The 26,179-nt window shown below is 43.8% G+C and overlaps 1 protein-coding gene and 1 long non-coding RNA gene across 8 annotated transcripts; one reads left to right on the top strand and one right to left on the bottom strand.

The window, feature by feature from the left end:
• Positions 1–108: 108 nt before the first annotated feature.
• On the bottom strand, positions 109–25,730 carry Blvra (biliverdin reductase A). Of its 7 annotated transcripts, none has more exons than XM_052183522.1 (8): positions 25,664–25,730; positions 18,332–18,453; positions 15,845–15,963; positions 12,666–12,785; positions 11,581–11,678; positions 6,255–6,362; positions 2,172–2,343; positions 109–466 (listed from the first exon to the last, which is right to left on the bottom strand). In XM_052183522.1, exons 2-8 carry the CDS (start codon positions 18,341–18,343, stop codon positions 211–213), a joined length of 885 nt encoding a protein of 294 aa, XP_052039482.1. In that variant the 5' UTR covers positions 18,344–18,453; positions 25,664–25,730; the 3' UTR covers positions 109–210. The 7 variants fall into 7 exon arrangements, with proteins under 7 accessions (XP_052039482.1, XP_052039486.1, XP_052039485.1 ...); XM_052183526.1 differs by having other exon boundaries at positions 18,332–18,364; XM_052183525.1 differs by having other exon boundaries at positions 18,332–18,447; positions 25,664–25,725.
• Positions 2,437–6,426, top strand: LOC127685862 (uncharacterized). Its single transcript, XR_007977935.1, has 3 exons — positions 2,437–2,504; positions 2,792–2,906; positions 6,074–6,426. It is a non-coding gene; the product is annotated as an uncharacterized LOC127685862 (long non-coding RNA).
• Positions 25,731–26,179: the final 449 nt, after the last annotated feature.

The raw sequence follows: 26,179 nt of genomic DNA, 5'->3' as shown, positions 1-26,179 counted from the left end.
GCTACTAGGAAGACAAAATGAAACTAAGCTTTGACCCATGACCGCAGAGGTCCTTTCCTTATTCCCATAGGATGGCCCCAGCACCAAATATCACCCCAACACAGAGACTTTCATTCTGTTTAGCCAATGTATTTAATTGTAAGAGCAATAGGCGAACTGTTGAGAGGACCAAACCCTGGCCCTGTTCCAGAGGTATCTGAAGCTCCCTCCTCACTTCTGGTGACAAAGCTTCTGGATGTCGCTGGCCAGCCTCAGGCAGTGCATGATACGCTTCTTCTCAGCAGCCAGGTCCTCTGCAGAGACCTGGCCCAAGAGCTTCTGAACAAATATATCCTGATCTTTCAGGAAAATGTTCTTATTGACTCCTACATTTGGTACTTCCTCCAAGGACCCAGATTCAAATTGGAAGCTTAAATATCTGTTTCTTTTTAAGCCGGGCCCTTTCTCTTCAATCCATGACAACAGACTGCAAAGACAAAAAAAAAAAAAAATTCCTCATGTTAAAAATCATGGTAGCTGGAGCTGGAGAGATGGTAAATTCATGCAGTGCTTGTTGTACAAGCACGCAGACCAGAGTTGAGATTCCATACAGAAGCTGTACTGGCCTAGTGGCCCACTTGTAATTCCAGAGCTCAGGAGGCAGAGACAGGACTCCAGGAAAGCTGGCCATCCAGGCTCAGGGAATTTGCAAGGTCTGGATTTGGGGAAAGACGCTGTCTCAGTAAATAAAGTAGAGACTGGTCACGGAAGAAGACAGCGTTCAACATCAACCTTCAGGTTCCACATGTATGTGCACATGTGCAATTGCACACATATGAACACATGTAGGTACTCACACCTGACTTCATGTGACTTCACCTTCCCTGGAAGACTGCCTCTCTGTGGTGGCTCAGACTACCACACCACCCAAAGGCTACAATGACTGTTTTCTGGTCTTATTATAGCTGAGTATTTATTTTATCATGTCATCTATTTGCCATTAGGATAGCAATACCCTCCTGTTGACAGCAAAGGAAGTATGTCTATTCCCTTCCTTGACATGACTCACAACTTTCTCCAAAATATCCCTTTACCTATGTTTCCTCCTATCTATCTATCTATCTATCTATCTATCTATCTATCTATCTACCTACCTACCTATCTATTCATCAGTCTTTTGATCAGAGCTATGATATCTAGCCATAGAAAACAGAAAACTGGAAGGGTGGTGGTGGCACACGCCTTTAATCCCAGCACTTGGGAGGCAGAGGCAGGCGGATTTTTGAGTTTGAACCCAGCCTGGTCTACAGAGTGAGTTCCAGGACAGCCAGGGCTACACAGAGAAACCCTGTCTCGGGTGGGGGGGGGGAACCCCAAAACTGCCTAGTTGATTGTGATTTCAAGCAGATATGTCACTGAATATCAGAAGGTAACAAAAACCAGATCAAACTTTATCCAAAAAGTAGACCCCATGCATATTTTGCAAAGTTTACAGAACAAGCTGGGTGTATTGGTAAGTCTAGCTAAAGCATGAAACTTGTGAGTCTGAAGTGTGCTGCACCGTCTATACAGCAAGCTGAGGGCCAGCCTGGGCTTCATAGTCTCTGTCTTTACTTTAATCCTGGATAAAATACATTTGATTTAACGAAGCAGTTTTATCTACTTAAAACAGCTGTTATTTGTTACCTTCCAAATAACAGGGTGTTGCAGTTTGAGACAACGTGGATTATCAATGTGTTTCTTGCACCTCGGTTTTCTCATACCTAAAAACATTCAAGTGGTGATGGCAGATGCTTGTGTGTGCTGCTACTCGAGGGCGGAGACAGAGGGACTGCCTGAGCCTAGGAGTTTGGAATTAGCTGGGACAACACAGTGACATCCTATCTCTATGACAAATAGAAAAATAAGTAAATAATAAAGCTTAAGTTAATAACTTACATAACTTAATTACTTGCAACTTGCTTTATTTCTGTAAGCCATTATTTATGTAACGGCAACTGGACTTACATTGTCCCTTCACACCTCAGAGGGCACGAAGGACGAAAGACAACATGAACAGTAGTTCTCTAGGCAGGAGCAGGCCCCCCGTCAGGGTCTGAACGCCTGGCCATGGTCTTCAGGCCCTCTTTAGAGTTACCCTGACAAACGCCTGAGGACGGCAAGAAGCCTCCTCACTGCTCCTCACAACTCACCCTCTGTTCTGCGTCTCCAGCTGCACAGTCATCTTCATATACTTATCTTCTTTTCGGTCTTCCATGGTGGCAGAAATAAGAGAAAGCTCCCCAAAGAGGGAGACCAGCCAGGTCAGGCGAGAAATGCCACTGAATGCAGGGAAGCCAAATCTCTCTTCTTCCAGAGGGCTAGCTGCAAGATATCACAAAGGCTGAGAGAAGTGGGGAGAGGAGCTGTCTCACAAGATTACAGCCAGGGAAGGCGGGGAGGGGCCAGCTGAGTGAACCTAGAACAGGACAGCCTGCCTCATGGCGCACGTGTGTACAGTGATCAGTGAAAGGGCGGAAAGCAAGGTGGGTGAATGGAAACTCTTTTCTTTTTTAAAAAAATAGTATTTTAATTAAATTTTTGAAAATTTTCTTTTTTTATTCAATATTGTTAGTAAAAGAAGGCAAAGAAGCAATAGGAGTCAGTACTACTGACTAGAGAGAATTAAAAAGGTTATTGTTCTGTCTTTGTTTTAGAGAGGGAGAGGGAGTTGGATAGATTTGGTGGAAGGAACTGGGAAAAGTTAGGGGGGAAACATGATCAAAATACACTGCACAGTTTTTCTAAGAAAAAAAAATTTTTTTAAATGTAGGAGTGCTGTCTGCATGTATACCTGCATGCCAGAAGAGGGCACCACATCTCTTTATAGATGGTCGTAAGCTACAGCGTGATTGCTGAGACTTCAACTCAGGACCTCTGGAAGAGTGGTCAGTATTCTTAACTGCTCAGTCACCCCTCCAGATTGGAAAAATGTTTTAAAAATATTTAGATTTCTATTTCTAATATACTGAATCCAATTATGTATGCATATGAAAATAAATATTAATATGTATACATACTTATATTTTAAATACGTGATTTAAAGACATCTGGTAAATGGAAGCACTATGATGTTTTAGCCTTTGAGACTCAGGTTCTTGTAAGTCTTGCCTGTGCAGACAGCAGGAGGATGATGTCACCATGACAACCAGAAGAGTAAAGAAAACATGAATGTGTTTAGTCTAATTCCATAGCAAGAACATTGGTCTCAGGCGAAATGTTTTCAAGAAAGCACACTCCACGTGGGAGCTTGCATGACAATTCTGTGTGGCTATCACCTCACTTGCCTCTCTCCTCCCAATCTTAAACATGCCCTAAGTTTGAGGGACTTCTACCTGTGACACTGTAACCAAATCTATCTTCTGCCTTTGGCATTCACACTTAAAAGGCTGAGCATGGCCGGGTGGTGGTGGCACACACCTGTAATCCCAGAACTCTGGGAGGCAGAGGCAGGCGGATTTCTGAGTTCAAGGCCAGCCTGGTCTACAGAGTGAGTTCCAGGACAGCCAGGGCTATACAGAGAAACCCTGTCTCAAAAAAAAAAAAAAAAAAAAAAAAACCCCAAAAAAACAAACAAAAAAAAATGCTGAGCATGTTCTAAAACAATAGCAGGCGAGGAATAAAAGCCAGGGACAGTTCAGTAAAGCACAGGGACCATCCTTCCTCGCTGGCCTCCATGTGCTGCGGCTGCCAGAGGCCTGAGCCACAGAGTGAAATTCCAGCCCTGCTCCGCCCCACATGGGTGCTTTTTGTCCAACTACTCTCCTGTCTAGGGTGGTGTCTTTACCCATGTCACAAGGCTAACGACAACAAGGATGTCAACAGCAAAAGTCTCCTTTTAAAACAGTACACACCACATTCTTGCAGTTTCTTGCTCAAGTTAATAGTTATACCATTATATATAAAACTCTCACATAATTTTCAGGACAGAAGACACTCTTACCTCTTAGTAATGCCCTTCCACACAGAAGGGTCTACTGTAATAAAAGCCCTGGTGTAGGGAGGTACACTTGAGTGGGGACCAAAGAGGAGTCAATCCAAGGTGACCCTACAATCTAGATAACTACCTACAGTTAATACTTAACGCGCAACCGACATAAAAGTCCAGATTACACATGAGGACTGACTGGTGTAGCCAATGTCCTTGGAATTTGGTGGCGGCAGAGGATAAATGTTTCACTAGTTCTGTGTAAGCTGTGTGAAAACATTCCCTTCTCCAAACAGCCACTTTCCAATCCTTTCTGAACTGTTTTCACCTACAGTATTCTATAGAAAAATAATCTCTCAAATGAGGTACAAGAAGAACGGAGGAGTGGCCCCTTGTTCTGGAAAGACTCAGTGAAGCAGTATAGGGCAAAACCAGAACGAGGAAGTGGGAAGGGGTGGGTGAGAGGACAGGGGGAGAGAAGGGGGCTTATGGGACTTTCGGGGAGTGGAGGGGCTAGAAAAGGGGAAATCATTTGAAATGTAAATAAAAATATATCGAATAAAAAAAAAAGATTTGACACTGACACCTGACCAAAAAAAAAAAAAGAAAAGAAAAAAGAAAAAAATTTCAATTAAATAAAAAAAAAAAAGAAAAAAGAAAAATAATCTCCAATTAAGTTGCTTCATCTCATTTCTGCAGTGGTGAGAACTGAGCCTTTGTGCTAGACCAGCAGTCTAACTTGAACCCCCTCCCAGCCCCAGCTTAAATATCACAAGAAAACCCGTGCCTGAAAGAGCAGGACACAAATATCCTTGAGATTTCTCACTTTTTTTGTTTGTTTTCCAGACAGGGTTTCTCTGTATAGCTCTGGCTGTCCTGGAACTCACTCTGTAGACCAGACTGGCCTCGAACTCAGAAATCCTCCTGCCTCTGCCTCCCAAGTGCTAGGATTAAAGGCATGTTCCACCACTGCCTGTCTTTTTTTTTTTTTTTTTTAAAGCTTAGATTTTTTTATTGCATTTTTATTTACTTACATTCCAAATGTTGCACCCCTTCCTGGTTCCCTCTCTCCAAGTTCTTCACCCCATCCCTCTTCCCCTTTGCTGTTGAAAGGGTCACTTTTTAAGTTAGGTTATAGCAAATGGTTCAATCTCATTAAGGAAAGATAAAACCAGAGTGATGGTTAACCTTCCCTGTCAGCCTGGTTAGATTTGGAATTACCTAAAGTCACACTTTTGGGAGTGTCTTTAAGGGAGTTAAGAGAGTTTTTACCTGAAGAAGAACCATCATAAATGTGGTTCAGCCCACAGTGGGCTGAAGTCCTGGACTGAATAAAAAGTGGAGAAGAGACAAGTGATCTAAGTACCGTCACTCAGCTTCTTGACTGAGGAGACCAGGTAAGCATCCTGCCTCAGGGTCTTCTCTGTCAGCGCTGGACTGTCTGATCCCCCTCGACAGCGAGCGCTGAATGAACACGTCCTGAAGCTGCTATGACAGGTGTTTTGTCCTAACTAGAGAGATTATTAATGTAGATGTTTTTATTGTTCTTGCATGAAATTCTCTGAAGATAATTAAAAAGTAATACTTATTAAAAACAGTCAGTGAATTATGCCTTAAATCTAATCTCTTTTAAAAAAATTTTCCCTTCTGCCAGGCAGTGGTGGTACACGCCTTTAATCCCAGCACTTGGGAGGCAGAGGCAGGTGGATTTCTGAGTTCAAGGCCAGCCTGGTCTACAGAGTGAGTTCCAGGACAGCCAGGGTTATACAGAGAAACCCTGTCTTGAAAAAAACCAAATCCAAAAAAAAAAATTCCCTTCATTTTTATTTTCTGCATATGGGTGTTTTGCCTGCAGGTGTCTGTCTGTGCAGCACATAAAGATATATATTGTCAGATCACCTGGGACTGGAGTTCTATGCAGTCGTAATCCACTATGTGGATGCTGAGACTCAAACTTGAGCCAGGGAGTGGTGCTCTTAACCTCAGGGCCATCTCTCCAGACCCTTTTATCTAGTCTCTCTCTGTGCCCTAAACGTATATAGTCATGCTGAGGCATTTCAGTCTATGCGCCTTTCCTAATCTGCACAGGACTCTCTCCAATGGTTTCTTGTTCTTTCCTTTCAATAGCTTACTGGCTTTTTCCATCTTAACAACCTGAAATGATACTACAGAAGCAGTGTGAGGTCAAGAACCCAGCTCATCTCAGCAGAGGCCTGCTTAGACTGTCCAGGGAGCAGCTCTCCTCTGGGATTTATGCTGCCAGAAAGGATGTGAAGCCCTGGGGCCAGCAACCCTGCCTCACACTTACCTGTGAAGTGAAGAGACCCTTTCAACAGCTCTTTCCCCGCCACTTCTCTTCTCAGAAATTCGAATTCTTCCATCAAGAGTTCGATGTGCTCCTCATGCAGGACTCTCCCTGTTGTGACAACGTAGAATAAAAGGTGGCCATTACCCAGTGGACAGCTACCTCTTTGCTTGCAGGTTATGCCACTCTTTCTCCAGAGCAAGACACAGTATAGCCCTTATACACCACGCCTGACAGCAACGTGCATAGACAGCCTCCTAACGTCTCCAAATCCTTGTAAATACTTTGTTTTCTAGTTAATGGTGAATATCTGTGGGATGCATGGAGGTTCTTGTGCTCTTAGATAAGGGGACCAGGGATGTTGTCTGCCCAGAATGCTGGAAGCAGACAGAGTTAACAACCTGGTGATCTAAGCCCAGACTCTTATTGTAATTTGTCAATCTATAGAACCTATCTTTATAGAAAGTGTCACATGTACTCAATCTATAGAACCTTATAGGAAGGTTCTTATGGAACTATCTTATGGAAGATGTCACATGTCCTTTACAAAGAGTTTTGATATAGTCCCATTTTAAGCTTTATTATACACATGGGATTGAGTTAATTATCACTAGGAAGCTTTTCACTGAATTATACTGTGTTTAATGTGCCTAAAATATACTACTCACTCAGGGTCAGACTCCTGAAGTCTGAACCAAAACTGGCTACTCTGTTATGTTGGCCTGAACCAACTTCTTACCTTCTGTGAATTATCATGCTGCTGGCCAGGGTGGTCAGAGCCCCTTGCAGATATCATGGTGAATGTGGTCTCTTTTGGAGTTTTCATTAGCATTTCTTTAGGGACTGGTGACATTTTATTTGTTTGCCACTTTGGAAAATGAGAATTTCTACAAAGAGCCCTTTTTTAGTGACGCTATTTGGTTTGTCAGTTGTGGACGCCTGTAGACATTCCGAATATCAAGCTTCTCTCTGCGATGTCATTTGCATACACCTTCCCTGCGGAGGCTGTCCAGACACTATCCCACACTATTCGACCTTTCCCTTGAGGCATCAAAGTCTTGCATTAGCCAGCTTTACCCTTTCGCTTTCCTTGTGCTTTTGGTGTCACACGAGAACACCGCTGTCATATAAAATGAAAGAGCGATTTCTTCACTAAATGACACTTGGAAAAGTGGAGGATCACATGCAAATGCTATACTACGCACTTTCAAAATTGACTCAATATATTATTAAATAATTATATGCTTGAAAATTAGGAGGCAATACATGAAACATATGGTAAATGCTTGAGAACACTTGTTCTGTTGCTGTGAAAAAATACAATCACCAAAAATAACTTAGCAAGAATTTAAGATTCCATCACAGTAGGAGGCATGGTGGCAGGCAGCAGGCATGGCATAGGCCGCAGGCACAGCAGCAGGCAGCAGGCACAGCAGCGGGCACAGCAGCAGTCACAGCAGCAGGCATAGCAATAGTCTACAGGCATCAGGCATGGCATAGGCCACAGGCACAGCAGCAGGCAGCAGGCAGCGGGCACAGCAGCAGGCACAGCAGCGGGCACAGCAGCAGGCACAGCAGCAGGCAGCAGGCAGCAGGCACAGCAGCAGGCACAGCAGCGGGCATAGCAGCGGGCAGCAGGCAGCGGGCACAGCAGCAGGCACAGCAGCAGGCATAGCAATAGTCTACAGGCATCAGGCATGGCAGCAAAACAGGAAGCTGAGCAAGCACATTTTTAACCAAACACACACACACACACACACACACCAGGAAAAGTAATGATAATAAAAATTTAAAATAGGCAATATGCATAAAAATTTCTCTAAAGAAGACATACAAATGGCCAGCAGCTACAGGAAAAAAATGTTCAACATTTATCATTAAAGAAATTGAAATACAAGCCACAAATGAAATATCACCTCATTCTATTTAGAATGGCTATTATAAAAACATGGCCAAGCCAGGCAGTGGTGGCGTATGCCTTTAATCCCAGCACTTGGGAGGCAGAGGCAGGCAGATTTCTGAGTTTGAGGTCAGCCTGGTCTACAGAGTGAGTTCCAGGACAGCCAGGGCTACAAAGAGAAACCCTGTCTCGAAAAACAAAAAACAAAACAAAACAAAAATATGGCAAAAAAAAGATGCTGGCATGGATGTGGGCAGAAGGAAAGGTAACCCTTGCATTGCTAGTATGGCTCCTAATGTCCTGTCATTTTGAAAAACACCATGGAAGTCCCTCACAGGGGTCAGAATAGACCTAACATGACCTACCAATTCCACTACTACTTGTGTAAACCACAGAAATGGTTTGGATTGTCAAAGAGACATCTGCACGCCCTTGTTCCTCTCAGATCTATTTCAAAGGGTCAATCTACAGGCTCAGAACAAATAGACTGCAGAGCTTGCTCACAACAGAACACTGTTCTTCCACAGTGAGGCTGAGGTTCTGCAGTCCCCACCAGTGTGTGAGGCCTAGCGAGTATTACACTAAGCGAAACTAAAATGAGCCGGTGCAGAAAGAAAAATGGAGATGCCATTCACCATGTAGAAGGTAAGAAGCTGATCTTACAGAAGGTGGGAGAGGGAGACAGGAGAAGCCGGTCACTGAGTACAGATTTAAAAGAAGAAGGGACATCCGGTGTACCAGCCCCATCTGGTGAGTCTCTTGAACTGAGCCATCCCCAGCTTACGGCATAGCCTCAGTCCCACGTCCTGTCCACTAGTCCAGCCTGGTTAGTCCAACAGACCCTATCCTGTCCATGCTGTATCCAGCCTGGCCTAGCTTGGGTCACATATTCTGTACTCTGGCCTGGAACGTTCCCTGGACCCTAGCCTGCCTGCCTGCTCTCTCCCTAATCCCCAGTTCTAAACCAGGTCACACAACTGTGCACCAACTCAGCTATACTGGCTAGTTTTGTGTGTCAACTTGATACAGGCTGGAGTTATCACAGAGAAGGGAGCTTCAGTTGGGGAAGTGCCTCCATGAGATCCAGCTGTGGGGCATTATCTCAATTAGTGATCAAGTGGGGAGGGCCCCTTGTGGGTGGTACCATCTCTGGGCTGGTATTCTTGGGGTCTATAAGAGAGCAGGCTGAGCAAGCCAGGGGAAGCAAGCCAGTAAGAAACATCCCTCCATGGCCTCTGCATCAGCTCCTGCTTCCTGACCTGCTTGAGTTCCAGTCCTGACTTCCTTTAGTGATAAACTGCAACGTGGAAGTGTAAGCTCAATAAACCCTTTCCTCCCCAACTTGCTTCTTGGTCATGATGTTTGTGCAGGAATAGAAACCCTGACTAAGATATCAGCTCAGTGAGTCCTTGGAACCTAACCTGCCTGCACCATATCCAACCTGCAAGCCTAGCTTTGGTGGCATAGACTATCTGCCAGTCTAGCTACCCTGTTTAGTGGTCAAGATCCTTTCCTGGCCATGCTCTCCTCACTGCCAGGCATAGCTTGGGTAGGACATCTCGCATACCAGGCTGAATGGACCCAGCCAATATATACTACTTGATTGCTTTCTTGCTTACCACTGAATTGTAACTATCCCATTCATCCCATCCAAAACCAGTGACGGATCAACCAACTTCCTCATACCTGATATAAACATACTTTCATTCAACAGAGGCAGCCTTGAATCTCATACTAGTCACACAGTCCACATGCCCAGGTCTCACTGGAAGAACCAGAATATGAAAGGCTAAGACAGTAAGTCCTCCCCTAAAAAGCCAGCAGTTCTACAGAAGTTTTCTCTGCTGAGAATGACTTGAATGAATCCCAGGACACTGAGTTAATTTTTTTTTTTTACCTTTATTTTTATTTTATGTGTACGGGTGTTTTGAGTGCATGTGTGTTTTGTCTGTAGCACATGTGTGGAGGTCAGAAGAGGATATCAAAAGCCCTGTGACTGGATTTACAGATGGTAATGAGTGCCACACAGGTGCTGGGAATCAAACCGAAGCCTAAGGACGAGCAACCATTTCTGGTGACTGCTGAGCATCTCTGCAGCCACAGGACACAGATTAAAAAGAACAATTACACTTACACAGTGGACTGACTCTAAAGAAGACCTAAGCAGGGCTGGAGAGATGGCTCAGTGGTTAAGAGCACTGGCTGCTCTTCCAGAGGACCTGAGTTCAATTCTCACCCACATGGCAGCTCGCAACCATCTAGACGTAACATTAGTTCTGGGGAATCTGACACCCTCACACGGACATACATGCAGGCAAACACCAATGACATAAAATAAAAACAAATAAAAAAAAAAGAAGATTTAAGCAAAGAGGTCAGTGAACTTGAAGAGACTTGCAATAGACACCCGAGTGAAAACACAGACATAAGGCTGAACAAAATGACAAGAACAATTAGGGATTTGAAAATGGAATTCAGTAAAGAGACAGGAATACTGAAGAGAACTCAGGCTAACATGAAGATAGAATTGAAAAACGTAAAAACCAATTAGAAAACTCAGAGGAGAGCCTTAGAGTGGAATAGATTATCAGGATTTTGGGTCTCTCCAAACTGCTCTTAGTCCTGCTACATGGAGAACAAGAAATTCTCAGATACCAAATGGATACAGCTGTTCAACTCTGGACTTCCAACCAGTAGTATGAGGTATGAGTTAAGTAAATCTCTTTTTTTCATATATTAACAATCTCAGCAAACAAAGATCTCTAATTCCCAAACTTTTTATAAGAACTAAACATAGTGTGTTTAAGAGTTTCCTAGCATACGGTGAACCTTTAATACTTATTAAATTAGTGTAACAAGTATACATATAAGACAACCAAGTACATTGATTTGGGAATTTTTCCATTAGTAAGCTGTTGCAAGACATTTGATCACACTGTGAACCCTGACATTCAGTTTGAAGAAGCTATTTAGAGAGAGGGGATTCATTCTGGGATGTCAGCTGAGAAGGAAGGTCAGCTGGGTGCTTTCTCTACCTCTCTGAACTAGCACGCTGTCAACCCAGCACCTAGCTTCCAAGTCTTCATTGATAAGATCCAATGATTGAGATTTTGTGAAAAACAAGAAAACAAAAACCCAACAGTACCTGAGGTACAACTAAAATATCAACATCGTGCACTGCAACATGTAGAAACCAATCCACTGTTTCATTAGAACAAAGCCAAGAGTCCACAAGCTCCTCTACATTTTTCTCATCCAGACACCTCCCTATGCATCCACAGCCTGGGGCAGGAAGGAGATGAGAGATTTAGTACCAAAGCAGATGCGCATAAGGCAACTTACTGGAACTGCAGAGTAAAGGCATCCTAGAAACTTAGGAGGTAGAGATGTGGCACAAGGTCTGTGTTCCAGGGTCAGAGAATACATCACCTTTCTGTGTAGCCAGCTCCCACAGCTCCTGGGCTGCGGCAAATGACAATGCCATGGGGTATTCCACAAGGACATGCTTGCCAGCCTGAAGAAACTGCCTTTGAAAACAGAAACACAGGGAAAGGACACTTTAAATAAATACTCAAATGCCCTGTAGGAACACAAGTCTGCAAATGCATAAGAGTCCGTGTGAGCGTGCAACAAACAGGCAGGAGCTAGTGCCTTTACAAAATAATGGTCTACACCAAACTTGTCCAGTTATTAGATCATTTCACTGTTCATCAATAATCAAACTCTAGTTTGCTTTCTATCACTGGGATAAACACTACAATCAAAAGCAACTTTGGGAGGAAAGGTTTATTTCATAGGTTTTCACTGTGTAACTCTGGCTGCCCTGGAACTCACGGCTCTGCTTGTTTCTGCCTTCTGAGTGCTGAGATTAAAGATGTGCATAACCACGTCCGGCTCCTGATAGTAATTTTTTTTTTTTTATTTTGGGTTTTTTGGATTTGGTTTTTTCGAGACAGGGTTTCTCTGTATAGCCCTGGCTGTCCTGGAACTCACTCTGTAGACCAGGCTGGCCTCGAAATCCACCTGCCTCTGCCTCCCAGAGTGCTGGGATTACAGGCGTGCGCCACCACTGCCTGGCAGTAATTTTTTTTTTAAGTATAGTATAGTTCCTGATGGTAATTTTTTGTGAATACACTGTCACTATCTTCAGACACACAAGAAGAGGGTATCAGATCCCATTACAGATGGTCGTGAGCTACATTACAGATCTGTAAAAGAGATCTGACACCCTCCTCTGGTGTGTCTGAAGACAGATACAGTGTACTTAGATATAATAATATGAGCAGGGGCCAACCGGAGCCAGCAGAGGTCTTGAATTCAAATTCCCATCAACTACATGATGGCTCACAACCATCAGTACAGCTACAGTGTATTCATATACATAAATAAATAAATCTTTTTTTTAAAAAAAGGTCCCAGGACAACCAGAATTTTCTGTGTTGACCACTAGGTCCCATTTGCATAGTTTTAGCTTGCACGTGTAAGGCAAAGCCTATCTGCATCAAGAAGCCTACCTTATATAGTCTTCGTGGCTGGAACTCTCACTGCAAATATAGGCAACGTCAATCTCTTGGCTGCAGAGAGCATCTTCCAAAGAAATCTGCCCTACCTCATCAAGGCTCCCAAGTTCTCGTCTGTTTCAGAAATAACAAGCAGGCTTAAAATCAGACAGAGCCAAGGCTCCCTCCCAACAATGCCCAGAGATAGCTTTTGGAAAGTAAGAAATTAGTTTTCTCCTTTCTATTTCCTGGGTGTTTTCCATTGTAGAGGAAGGAAAGCAAGCAGCACTGGGGTTGAATTCAGGAGACCTGGAACAGAAGCCACCATGACCACAATGCCCTGGAGAAACCAGAAGTCTTCCAAGTTACTTCTCTAAAATAAAAAGAACCAGATCATTGCACTTCACACAAAAGGATCTTTGTGGTCATTTCCTACTGAGCTCCTGATGAAATACTGTGACTGCCACACCAAGCCAAACCTCACTCTCACACCACCCTGATACAAGCCACCATATACTCCACGCTCTTTCACAGACTTCAAGGCTTGGTGACCATCAGGAGAAAAGCAGGCATCCCTGCCTCTATTTCAATAGCCCAGAGAGGCCATAACTGCCACAGCTGAGCAGTGGGGCCAGGAGGGAAAGAAAGCTAGGGTATTATCACTATGACAGAGAACACAGTATGGTAGTATGGCAGTAAAAGAGCCAGAGCCAGGCTGTTCTGTACCAGGCTGTGGTGGATAGATAGCCCCTGGCTTGTATTTTGATGCTAATTCCATTCCTCAGAGGGGTTGCAGATGAGGAGTTGCCTTGTTAATCTTCTCCCCACCTTAACTTTTCAAATAAAGGCTTGAGCCAATGATTGGGCAGGAGGAAGGGGGAGGAGCTGAGTTTGGGGGAGGAGAAAAGGATCACAGGGTTGGGAGTGGGTGGGGAGAGGGAGGAGCTACGGAGGATCGAAAGGAAGGGATAAGATAGATGGGATAGAGTAGTGTAGTGGGAGATCTGTCCAATCTAGACTCATAACTTGTATTGTTACTCATCGAGCTGAGATTTCTTTTACTTGGTAATTGGGTTGGAAACAAAGTAACAACACCAGGCCCCAGTGCAAAAACTGTAAGGACTGAGTGGTCCTGGAAGGATGTACCTCAGAGCAACACTGGACAACCAACAGCAGCTTCAGCCAAGCTGAATCTGCAAGCTACCCACTGCACACTGCTAGATCTGACCAACACCTATTGTTTGCTTACTGTGTGTGTGCTGCTCTGGGGGAGAACACATGAAGAATGAGCTCACGTTCTGACAAAGGCATGGAGGCACACATATGTATATGTAGCACCACCACCAACAACAAAAAGACTAAGTGGGAATTACTCAGGATCATGGACGGCAGACTGGGGAAGCCGAGGAACACATCTAGTCTAGGGTTTTCAAGACAGGCTTTCTAGGGAAGAGAGAACCCAGCAAGGAGGTCACAGGCAAGAGCATAGTAATAGCAGGAGGCAGTAAAGTGGGGCTGCGAGCAGGCCGTCTTCCCACAGGATCTAGGGGATTGAGGAGATCTCAAGGCACATACTGTGGTAGCTGATGAGGGCTTAGTGAAAAGATACTCCTGCTTCAATCTTGTGGGCACATTATATTTGATTCCATCTTTAGGCACCTGTCCACTGAGGTGTGTTGGCTAATAACAATCATGGTTTCCCTGTCGCATGCAGCCCCAACCTGCCTACCTGGAATCTGACAGAGAAGAAAGGACTAAGATTCTAGCGCATAGTTTTCTCTGATGCCTGGAAGCAGGGGCCAACTCAAGTGAGTCAGTCAGACTGGGAGAATGTGGTCCTGTGTATTAGATATGAATCACCACCAGTGGCTATTTATGATTTGTGAAAATATTTATCTGCCTGGGCATGGTGGCACACGCCTTAAATCTCAGCACTCAGGAGGAAGAAGCAGGTGGATCTCTGTAAGTTCAAGGCCAGACTGGCCTACATAGTGAGTTTCAGGATAGCCAGGACTACATAGAAAAATGCTGTCTCAAAAAAAAAAATTATCTGATGTTCTTCTGGAGCAACTGGAAACAGAGATCTATTTGACTGAACTGTCACGGCCACCCCATCATACTCCCCCAATACCTGTGTCTACTAAACAATTACTCTGACGTTGCAGATGCTTAGCTGGTGACTAGGGTAGGAGCAGACCTGACCATGAAGCAAGGAAGGAAGAGAAATAAATATAGTTTCCATTCAGTTATAGTGAAAAAAAAAATCCATTCAGAAAAGTGTCATGGGCCGGAGAGATGGCTCAGCAGTTAAGCGCTCTGACTGCTTGTCCAGAGGACCTGAGTTCAAATCCCAGCAACCACATGGTGGCTCACAACCATCTGTAATGAGATCTGATGCCCTCTTCTGGTGTGTCTGAAGACAGCTACAGTGTACTCACACACATGAAGTAAATAAATAAATAAATAAATAAATAAATAAAATCTTTTTTTTAAAAGGAAAGTGCCATTAAAGCCTGGAGGGCCTTGGAGCAGGTACACCAGGTACACGGAGGTGGGGAGCTGAGGGGGGAAAGCAAGTAAAACAAACTTTACTTAAAAGATATCATAGTGAGACCTAATAATTTGAATATTAACTTTAAAATTAAAAAAAAAAAGTTCAGGTCAATCGCAACCCGAAAAGAACACATAGTGTTAGACTCAAACACTCATTTCTAAATGTAATTCTTGGGTTTTTCATCTGTTCAGACCTCAACAAGATCATTGCATCTTTCTGTCTCCGTGTTCTTATCTTGAACTGGAGTTGGAAATAGTGCTGAGAATGGTAATATAATGGTAATATAATGGATCCAGGGATGACAGTTTTGAATGACAGAATGGCTAAATGACACACCTGGACTTCCTCCAGGCCCAGCACGCCATCTGCTCACTGTGTGCATTCTGTAGTAAACACCATGCTCATTCAATGCTCAGCGTGAGGTCGGCACTGGGCCTCACTCCCTGGACATGCAGCAGTAGGCCCCTGACCTCAGCTCCCAGTCCTCCCCAAACTAGAGCGTTCCTAGGGACCACTGTGCCTGGTTCTCTGGAGACACTGGCTTTCCCTTACTCTGGGTTGAGAAAATATCAATGCCCTGTGGTATTACCACTCATTGTGATTCCCACAAGTCCTAGAGCACAAACCAAGTGGGCCTTACCTGGACACAAATCCAATCAGGTTTAGGAATGCTGAAGAGCGTGGATCCTTCAAGTCCCTTATCCTCACAGAGCCAGCTCTGCCAACACCAACCACTACCACACCAAATTTCCTCTTTAGCTGAAATATCAAAGACCAAGGTAGAGTCTGAAAACAGCCCAGCTATGTAATGGAGTACACAAAAACAGAGGACCAGGTCAGATTCTGGCAAGGAAGGAAATCTGGCAACCCCAGATATATGAGAGTTGGGGTAAGACTACCCTAGAAACAGGGTCTCAGACACCAGAGAACCAGACCCAAAGCATATTGGGAAAGGGCTTCGCCCATCTCTCTGTGTTGAAGACACCCACCCACCCCTGCCCATTTGGCTCTATGTACAACCACTTTTCCATAGACTTAGGAATTTTCTGCTATAAGTCACACCCAACCTGATATGGTACCTCCACCCTACCTGACCCCAGGCTCTAGAGACAAGGGCTCTAATCAGTTGGGAGTCATATGAGGCTGACAGACCAGGATGCATAGAAAAACATCTCTTTATTCAGTCTCAAGACCCAGGTTATTTTAAGTTCTTACCATGGCTGAGTTCCTCTCCTAGGTATCTTAAACAGTATCTTTAAATATAATGCTAGAGGACAGATACTAATAAATTATAGTGGAAAAATCTATACAACTATAATACATTATAACCTAAATACAAAAGTTACTGCCATGCTCACTAAACCCAGTTATATTTATGTGCACATATATGTAATAATTGTAATTAATGAAAAAGAGAGGGCTGGAGAGATGGCTTAGAGGTTAAGAGCACTGACTCTGCTCTTCCAAAGGTCCTGAGTTCAAATCCCAGCAACCACATGGTGGCTCACAACCATCCATAATGAGATCAGACTCCCTCATCTGTGTCTGAAGACAGCTACAGTGTACTTACATATAATAAATAAATAAAATCTTTAAAAAAAGAGAGACTATGAATTTGAAAGGCAATAATGGAGGGATGAGAGACAGGTTGGAGGGCAAAATGATGCAATTATATTTTAATTAAAAAATTAAATTGGGCTGAGAGATGGCTCAGCTGTTAAGAGCACCAACCCAGCCAGGCAGTGGTGGCACACGCCTATAATCCCAGCACTCTGGGAAGCAGAGGCAGGCGGATTTCTGAGTTCAAGGCCAGCCTGGTCTACAGAGTGAGTTCCAGGACAGCTATACAGAGAAACCCTGACTCAAAAAAAAAAAAAAAAAAAAAAAAAAAAAAAAAAAGGGGTACCAACCGCTCTTCCATGCTCTTCCAGAGGTCCTGAGCTCAATTCCCAGCAACCACATGGTGGCTCACAACCATCTGTAATGGGATCTAATACCCTCTTCTGGTGTATCTGAATAGAGTAATGGTGTACTCATATACATAAAATAAATAAATCTTAAAAAATAAATAAATTGCAAAAAATTAAAATAAAAATAATTTGGATGAGAAAAACAAAAAAAAACAAAAAAACAAAAAAAAAACCAAAAAACAACCCTGAATTTGCGTTCTAGCCACAAGCCAGGTCTGGAGCCCCCTTCGTTATGTGGTGTAAATCTTAATACCTAAGGTAAGGAAGTAGATGGATTCCCAGCATGTAAGCCCATCTTAGGCTGCAAGGAGTCTGGAGCCCAACTAGGACCTTCCAACTAGGGTAAATATTACTGCATGGTCTGCAGTGGAGAAGAAAGACCTGTTCAGACAGATCCACCCGATCACCACAGCTGTGGGGGCAGATGAGCCCCTGCTTGCTGGCTAGAGTAGATCGCCCAGGAAGTCACAGGAAAACAAGAAGTGGCCGGAGCAGAATGCCGTACTGTGGAGAAACTTCCAGAAGAATATGCCCAACAGTAATTTAGCTTTTTTGTGATTATAGCAAACATTTGAAATAATCAACATATATGAACCCTGCTCGTTCAGCATGGACTAACTTAAGGGAGGAGAACACAGATAAGAGCCCAGGAGGTCCTAGCACCTCCTCTATCTCCCAGAGCCATGTGCACATCAGTAACCTAGAGGGAAAAAAAGTTTACTTGTCTGCGCTAATGTTTCTAATCTCTTTGGGGGCAGGGCAGTGGTGGGGCACACCTTTAATCCCAGCATTTGGGAGGCAGAGGCAGGGGGATTTCTGAGTTCGAGGCCAGCCTGGTCTACAGAGTGAGTTTCCAGGACAGCCAGGGTTATACAGAGAAACCCAATCTCGAAAAAAAAAAAAAAAAAAACAACCCAAAAAACTATCTTTGGGGTGTGTGGGAGGGGCAGAGCCCTCACTCCATGGCTAGGATCTGAGAGGGAGACAGAGAGGCAGCGAGTGGCCCATAGCAGGCAGAGATAAAACTCAAGGGAGATAATTTTTCCTCTGTCACCCACAGCCATGAGTAAGTAGGTTGCTTAGGGGCAATGTTTTTGAAAAATCTTGAGAGGGAAAGTGCAGCAAAGGATCCCTTACTGCCCCCGCAAGCAACTCACCTCAGCATTCATCTTGGTCTCTTCAGTCAGTGTCTGAGAAGACAGAGAGAGGTTCAGGATCTTGGGGTGCAAACTGTATGGATACTGTTTTTCACACTTGGCTTTAGATGTCAACACTGTAGCTAGGAAGAGGAAACTGTTGTGTGATACGTAGATAGGTATGACATACAGACATCTACACCCCCAAAGGGAGCCCTGGACACACCAAAGTATGAGGGTACCAAAGTCCAATTCAGTGACCCAGCAAGTATTTAACTGGGTCACTTAAAGCTCACTATCGCCGGGTGGTGGTGGTGGTGGTGCACGCCTGTAATTCCAGCACTCTGGGAGGCAGCGGCAGGTGGATTTCTGAGTTCGAGGCCAGCCTGGTCTACAGAGTGAGTTCCAGGACAGCCAGGGCTATACAGAGAAACCCTGTCTCGAAAAAAACAAATACAAAAAACAAAAAACAAACAAACAAACAAAAATCCCAAACAGACAAAAAGCTTATTAGCAGGAATATGAGCAAGGTGTTAATTACGAGGAACAGAAGTATTCAGCAGCATAGGTGCAGCCTCCTGACACACGCAGCGTGCAGCGGACCATGAGTCCAGTTAAGAATTTCTTTTTGCAGTGTGGCTGATCACTAACTATTTTCTTTTTTTTTTTTTTTTTTTTTTTTTTACTGCTGGGTAGGGGCCCTCAAGAATATTTCAAAGTTCCTGTTTTTTCCCACATTGTTAACAATTTTTTTGCCTTGTGACCCTTTTTGTTCCCTCTTGGAGGAAATGTTGCAATTTGGAGAATATGCCTTAGAATAGAAACATCAACTGAGGTCCCCAGATCAGATTTGCCTTGGCCATGTTGTAGTACATTTTCTTCATTGCTAATTGCTACTGTCAGTCCACTGTGAGCAGCATCACCCCTATGCCGGTAGGCAGAGGCTGTGTAAGAAAGGTAACTGCTAGGTGATCTGGTGCACGCTTTTAATCCCAGCACTTGGGAGGCAGAGGCAGGCGATCTCTGAGTTCTAGGCCAGCCTGGTCTGTAGAGAAGCCAGGGCTCTACAGAGAGACTCTGTTTTGAAAAAGCAAAACAAAGAAGAAAGAAAGGGAAAAAAGAAAAAGGAAAAGGAAAAAAGAAAAAGGAAAAGGAAAAAAGAAAAAGGAAAAGAAAAAGAAATGCCACCGAGTAAGCCAGAGGAAGCAAACCAGGAAACTGCCTCCCTCCAGTCTCTGCTACAGTTCCTGGCTCCAGGCTTCCACTGCCTCTGTTCCTGACCTACTTCCTCTGACAGACTGTGAAGGGACTCTAATGGCACATGCACAGTAACAAACCTTGCCCTTCTACCCCAGTCCCTCTGCCTTGCTAAAAACCCTTAGATTACATTTCTGAAGCCAGCCCACAAAGTCTATTTCCTTATATGGTTACTTCCTCCTCCCGAGACTGACTACCAAGGTCAGGCAATCAAAGTACTGAAGTCCAGCAATCAAGAGCCCCCCCTTGGCTCACCCAGTCAACATGCTCAGTTAAAATTAAACACCTCTGTCTGGTGGTGCTGGCCCATGCTTTTAATCTCGGCATTTGGGAGGCAGAGGCAGGCAGATATCTGTGAGTTTGAGACCAGCCTGATCTACAGAGCTCCAGAGCTCCAGAGACACCCTGTCTCAAAAAAAAAAAACAAAAAACAACAACAACAAAAAAAACCAACCAAACAAAAAAGAAACAATCAAACAAAAAGAAAACAAACGGCAACAAGCACAGGGTTTCCCGTTTACCTTTATAAACCACCATTTTCCTATGAGTCACATCTGTCTTATCTGTCTCTATCCAGAAGCAGTCTTTTGTTCCCCTCCAGGACAAATATCCTGTCTCCTCTCCCATGTGCCCTTTCTCTTCTCCCTACTCCTCCCTCCCTCTCTCTCTCTCTCTCTCTCTCTCTCTCTCTCTCTCTCTCTCTCTCTTTCTCTCTCTCTCAATTTAATTAATTTAAGAGTGCTGAGAACTTGGTCTTGGAGGTCCTGAGCTGTTACCAGTCCTTACAGACTACAACATGTAAGCCAAGTAAATCCTTCCCTTCTCCAAGCTCTTGGTTAGTTTTATTACAACAGAAAAGCAGACTAGGCCAGCTATCCTATGTGGCCCCATTTTCTCCACCCTTCTCTATCATCAGCCCCTGTCTCCCAAGTGCCACCACCACCTTTGCCCTCCAGGAATAGCAAACAGGCTGGTGTCGTCTCTACAGCTGCTGCTGGGCATCTGTCTTGGGATCCCATCCCATCTCTGTATCTTAGAGATGAACATTTCTAAATCTGCATAACCCATGCACCATCCTGGATCAGAAGCTAGAGACATGTCTCTATGGAAATGATGCAGTCCCACAACGTCCAGCTCAGAGATCGTGGCTTTTATCCAGCTTTCTTTTATAGAGATAAGCAAAGCATAGCGTTCCTCCCTCCTTTTGCCTCCCTAAGCAGTGACCCAGGGGCACTCAGGCACCCCAGTGGCAAAGCCAAACACAGACTCACACTAACGCAGGAAAGGGGATGGCAAAGCAAAGCCTTAAAACACAGGGGACGTGAGGGGGAGCACAGGAAAGGCTTAGTGAAGCACCTGGAGGCTGAAATAGCAAAACACAAAGCCACAGAGGGGAAGGATAAAATAACGCATAAAAAATAACAATGCTGAGAATGATTCCTGTGAGTGCCCATCACGAGCGCAACTATGAACATCTGTCTAGACATCTGTCTAAAAGACAGAAAGAATACTTCCATGTTAGATCACTTACGTACTCCTTGGAAGAAGAAAAAAAGGACACCTGACCAAATATAAATCTTATTTTTGTAGGATTAGGTCTTCAATGTTTTATGATCTATTAAAATGTAGATTTATCCAAGATTTTGTCAAATATTGACAAGAAGTGGGGAGAAGGAGAAAGGATTCTACGATGGGTTAAGCAGCAGCTGTGTCAGCCAGCTTTCTATCCCTGTGACAAAATACCACAGTGCCAGAGAACACAGTTTGAAACACCTTTGCTCAGGTTTCAAACTATCAATCATATTTTAAGAACTATTCTTTATGAGAGAAGAATTTTCTTTTTTTGTTTGTTTGTTTTTTTGTTTTCCGAGACAGTGTTTCTCTGTATAGCCCTGGCTGTCCTGGAACTCACTCTGTAGACCAGGTTGGCCTCGAACTCAGAAATCCGCCTGAACTCAGAAATCTCCCAAGTGCTGGGATTAAAGGCATGTGCCACCACCACCGGATGAAAGAAGAATTTTCACATTTTCCTATAATTCCTTGGCATTAACCATCAAATTAACATATCTTCAGATCAAACTATGTTAGGATGTTTGATTTTTAAAACCGTTGTTTGTCATTTATATATATAAATAAGCTTCATATATATGTATAGATATGAAATAAGTATGTGTACTTATTTAGAGATGAACATTTCTAAATAATACACATATACATAAGTAAGTCTGTGGCCAGTGCCTTTTTATCCTAGGAAGCATTTTGGAGGCAGGTGGATAAACCAAAAATAAATAAATAAATAAATAAATAAATAAATAAAATTGTTCAGTGAATTTTGTCTTGGGATCAGGACAGAATTCCCAATGTACCATTGCAAACAGGTGATCTCAGCATAGACGATTATAAAATCAAAATACCTAGCAACTCTAAAAGGCAGATGTTCTTTGTATCAAATTTCAGTAAAGTATGAAAAATGTAAAAATAAGCAAGCACATCTACCTCAGTAACAATTGATATGGCTAATAAGTTAAAATTAAATGCAGCCTCAGCACTGACTGGAGTCATGTTATAATGTCTAATTGTCTTCTTCTCTTCAATCCTCACTCCCTCCCTGGTGACCCCACTGACTGACTGAGCAGGCTTGGTCATTACCCTTACTGAGTAGTGGGTATCTCAATATATATTTAAAATATATTTATCATAGCTTAAAATAGAAGAGCATACCCTATCCACATTTAAGAGAGCTGTAACAGAAATAATTTTTTTTTTTTTTGGTTTGGTTTTTTTGAGACAGGGTTTCTCTGTATAGCCCTGGCTGTCCTGGAACTCACTCTGTAGACCAGGCTGGCCTCAAACTCAGAAATCCCCCTGCCCTCCCAGAGTTCTGGGATTACAGGCATGTGCCACCACCACCCAGCTCGGAAATAATTTTTTAACATGCGACTCAATTCTAAAGCTGATTTAAGTGAAATTCAGACATTCTGAGGTCCCATCCATGTTCTTATTTTATTTGTTTTGTGAGACTGGATTTCTCTGTGTAACCCTAGCTGTCTTGGAACTTGCTTTGTAGTTCAGGCTGGCCTTGAACTCACAGAGATCTTCCTGTTCTTCTTGGATGCTGGGATTGAAGGTGTGCTCCATTACGCCTGGCTCCCCATGCACGTTCTCAGGCTTGTCCCAGGCCATGATCTCCCCCCTCCCCATGCTGCAACTACTTGGTCTGGTAATTACAAGAAACCATGAGCCACTTGAACCAATCAGAACCTGCTGACCATACCAAACAATATTTCAAAAACAAGGGACCAAAAGAATCAAAACTTCTAAACAAGCAAAACACCTGTGGGTCTAACTTTGGTTTCTAACATTAAAAATTGTAATTATTACATTTTTTAAAAGAGATCTCCAGCTAAAGCCTGGGGAGATTGCTCAGTAGTTAATTGATATGCTAACACCCAAAAACTCCAAGATCTACAGGTAAAACATGTTTTCTTTAATAACAGCAGCAACACAAGCAAAGGTACTGGACAGGCAGCTCAGCACTTGCTATTCTTTTTGTTTGTTTGCTTTTTTGGGTTTTTTTGGATTTGGTTTTTTCGAGACAGGGTTTCTCTGTGTAGCCCTGGCTGTCCTGGAACTCACTATGTAGACCAGGCTGGCCTCGAACTCAGAAATTCGCCTGCCTCTGCCTCCCAGAGTGCTGGGATTACAGGCGTGCGCCACCACTGCCCAGCTGAGCACTTGCTATTCTTGCATAGGATCAGAATTCAGCTCCCAGCACCCATGTAAGGTGATTCACCAATGTCTGTAACTCCAACGGCAGGGATTTGCCACTTTGTTTTGTTATCCTCAGGCATGCACATACATATAAACACACACACACACACACACACATACACACACATGCATGTGCACAAATAATATTTTTTAAAAATTTTATCTACATTGGTGTTCTGCCTCTATATCTGTGTGAGGGTGTCATGTTCTGGAACTGCCATGTGAATGCTGAGATTTGAACCTGGGTCCTTTGGAAAAGTAGCCAGTTCTCTTCACTGCTGAGCCATCTTTCCAGCCTTAATATTATACTCTTTAAAAAGCAAACAGGTATCTCATGCTTAGCCTATCTTTGAGAACCTCCAGACTGCAGGGACGCGGAGACAACGGCTCCTTTGGCAATGGTGGTGGCCAACAGTCACTGAGGGGTGAAGACAGGCTGACCTATGGTTCGCCTGCTCAGCTCTCTCAACGGCTCATCAACAAGGCTGCATTTGGCCCTGAAGGAGGCGTGGGAGGGCTCCGGCCACCTCCGCCGTACCCCAACCTTGCTCTGACACCCTCATGCCTTCTGAGTGGCATGGGAACAGCAGTTCACTGACGCGCACCATCAGCTGCCACCAGTCCCCTCGCGGAGTCCCTCAACTCTGCCCATTTTTCTACAGTGAAGCCCAACAACAATTCTTTCTTTTTATTCCATTTTTCAGGATTTGTGTGTGAATTTTGTTTTTGAGGAAGGAATTTCACTTTGTAGCCCAGGGTGGCATGAAACATAATCTGTGGCCTCACACTCTCAGCAATTCTCCTGCCTCAATGTTGGTTTATAACAAAGACCTATGGAGTAAAATATGATAGCTATACAGATGTATATAATTTATATACATCAAATAGTAACAATAATTATGTCTCTGAGTCATGTAAGTTTCAGCAAAATTTGTTTCTTAGTTCTAAAAGTTCAAGTATAGTTAGCTATATATATTTCTTAGTTTTTTAGCTCTCAGAAGCTCCTTGACAATACTTTATCTACCATGTGACTTCAATATATCTTATTCTGGAATGTAGAATGGAAGAAATGGTTCTGTATATTTACTAATGTAATCTATTACAATAAAATGAGCTCTAGAATTCTGGTTCAATAAGAACTTAAATTGTTCAACAAGAACAATTTACAAAAATCTTGGAAGTAATATAGAAATTTCATTAATTATGGGGGGAACTTTCCAGTACAATATTGTTTGCCTTGGATATTGTGAGTGCTAATATTTATAAAATCCTATGTTGAACATTCTGTGGCCTTACTTAGCCATCCTACCAAGCAATATTATCTTTACACCCAGTTGTACAAATGAGAACACTGAGACACCAAGAGATTAGCTAATACACCCTAAATCCAGTAACAGATGTAAGAAGGAAAACTGGTGTTATATAATGTTCAATAGAAAAATATCTGTATCCAAAACTGCGCAACAATAATGAGTTTCTTTAGCCAGGTGGTTGGTGGCACACGCCTGTAATCCCAGCACTCTGGGAGGCAGAGGCAGGTGGATTTCTGAGTTCGAGGCCAGCCTGGTCTACAGAGTGAGTTCCAGGACAGCCAGGGCTATACAGAGAAACCCTGTCTCGAAAAAAAACAAAATTTAAAAAACTAAAATAAAATAAAATGAGTTTTTTTTGTGTGTGTGTGTAGCCCTGTTGCTGTTCTGGAACTCACTCGGTAGATCAGGCTGGCCTGCCTTTGCCTCCCAAATGCTGGGACTAAAGGCGTGCACTACTACTGCTGGGCTTTTAATTTTTTTTTTTTTTTAATGTAGGACCTAAACTCAGTCTTATTTCTGAGTTCTTCAGATAAGCATGCAATTTAAAATTCAACCCTCACACAGACTTCCAACACTCTTTTTCTTTCAGTTTTCAAAGAATAAAGTACAGCTGGGAGATGTTATAAAAGACATTCCTGGAGCAAACCCTCAACCATCAGAGTTCAAAGTCTTCATTCTGGATAGGATACTGTCAAACTGGGGGGCTCAGTCCCCCAACCAGTGCATGATCCACCTACCAGCTTCATCTACGGAAGGCCGGAGACCATCAGCACTTTTAAACGAAATGGAGATTGAAATTTCTTAATCTTTACTCAGAAACGCCCGCTGCCTGAGAGGAGCCTCTGGCCGGGGTCCGGCCTGCGGAAGGCTCTGCAAAGAGAAGCTGGCGGCCAGGGCGTCCCAGGGTCACGAAAAGGCGGCACGCGGCCCCCGGTCTGCCTTGGCCTCCCGCCTCAGGATGTCCGGACCGCGCGCCCAGCCCCGCGCCCCTCCGGGTCCCGCCTGAGCTCACCTCGCCAGCGGTTCCCGAGCGCCTGCTCCAGCTCTCCCAGTGCAGCGTCCCAGTAGCCGCCCCCCCCCCCCCCGCCCCCAGCGCTGCTGGGATTTGATTGGCTGTCCCGCTAGTAGGCGGGGTTTTGGCCGAGCAATTCTGTGCCCCTAGCTGCCTATGCTGCTGAATGGGGGAAATTTACTAGCTGCCACTGTTTGGTGTGATGTTGCTACTTTGTCAGCTCCCTTCACGCCACGTGTAACTGGGACTTTTCTTCTGGTGGTGGGTATATTCGGGACCTTTTTTTAGTTTCTCGGCTCAAATATAATTGATCTGACACAAAAACTTGTTTCTGTAAGGAGCGAAGACTCCAGAAAACCAGTGCCTTCAAGGCTAGGAAACAGCATTTTCACAGGAACACCTTGGTCTCTTCCTGGGAATGGCGCACTGAGGAGTAGACACACTGAGGAGAGAATCAGAATGCTCTGCTGGGAAAGTGTACCAAGGACAAGAGAAAAGTAAGGGAGGCCAACTGAA

This window comes from Apodemus sylvaticus, chromosome 5 (assembly GCF_947179515.1).
Source record: "Apodemus sylvaticus chromosome 5, mApoSyl1.1, whole genome shotgun sequence".
Taxonomy (NCBI): domain Eukaryota; kingdom Metazoa; phylum Chordata; class Mammalia; order Rodentia; family Muridae; genus Apodemus; species Apodemus sylvaticus.
Note: the sequence above shows the minus strand (reverse complement) of the source record. Positions and strands in the feature narration are given on the sequence as shown.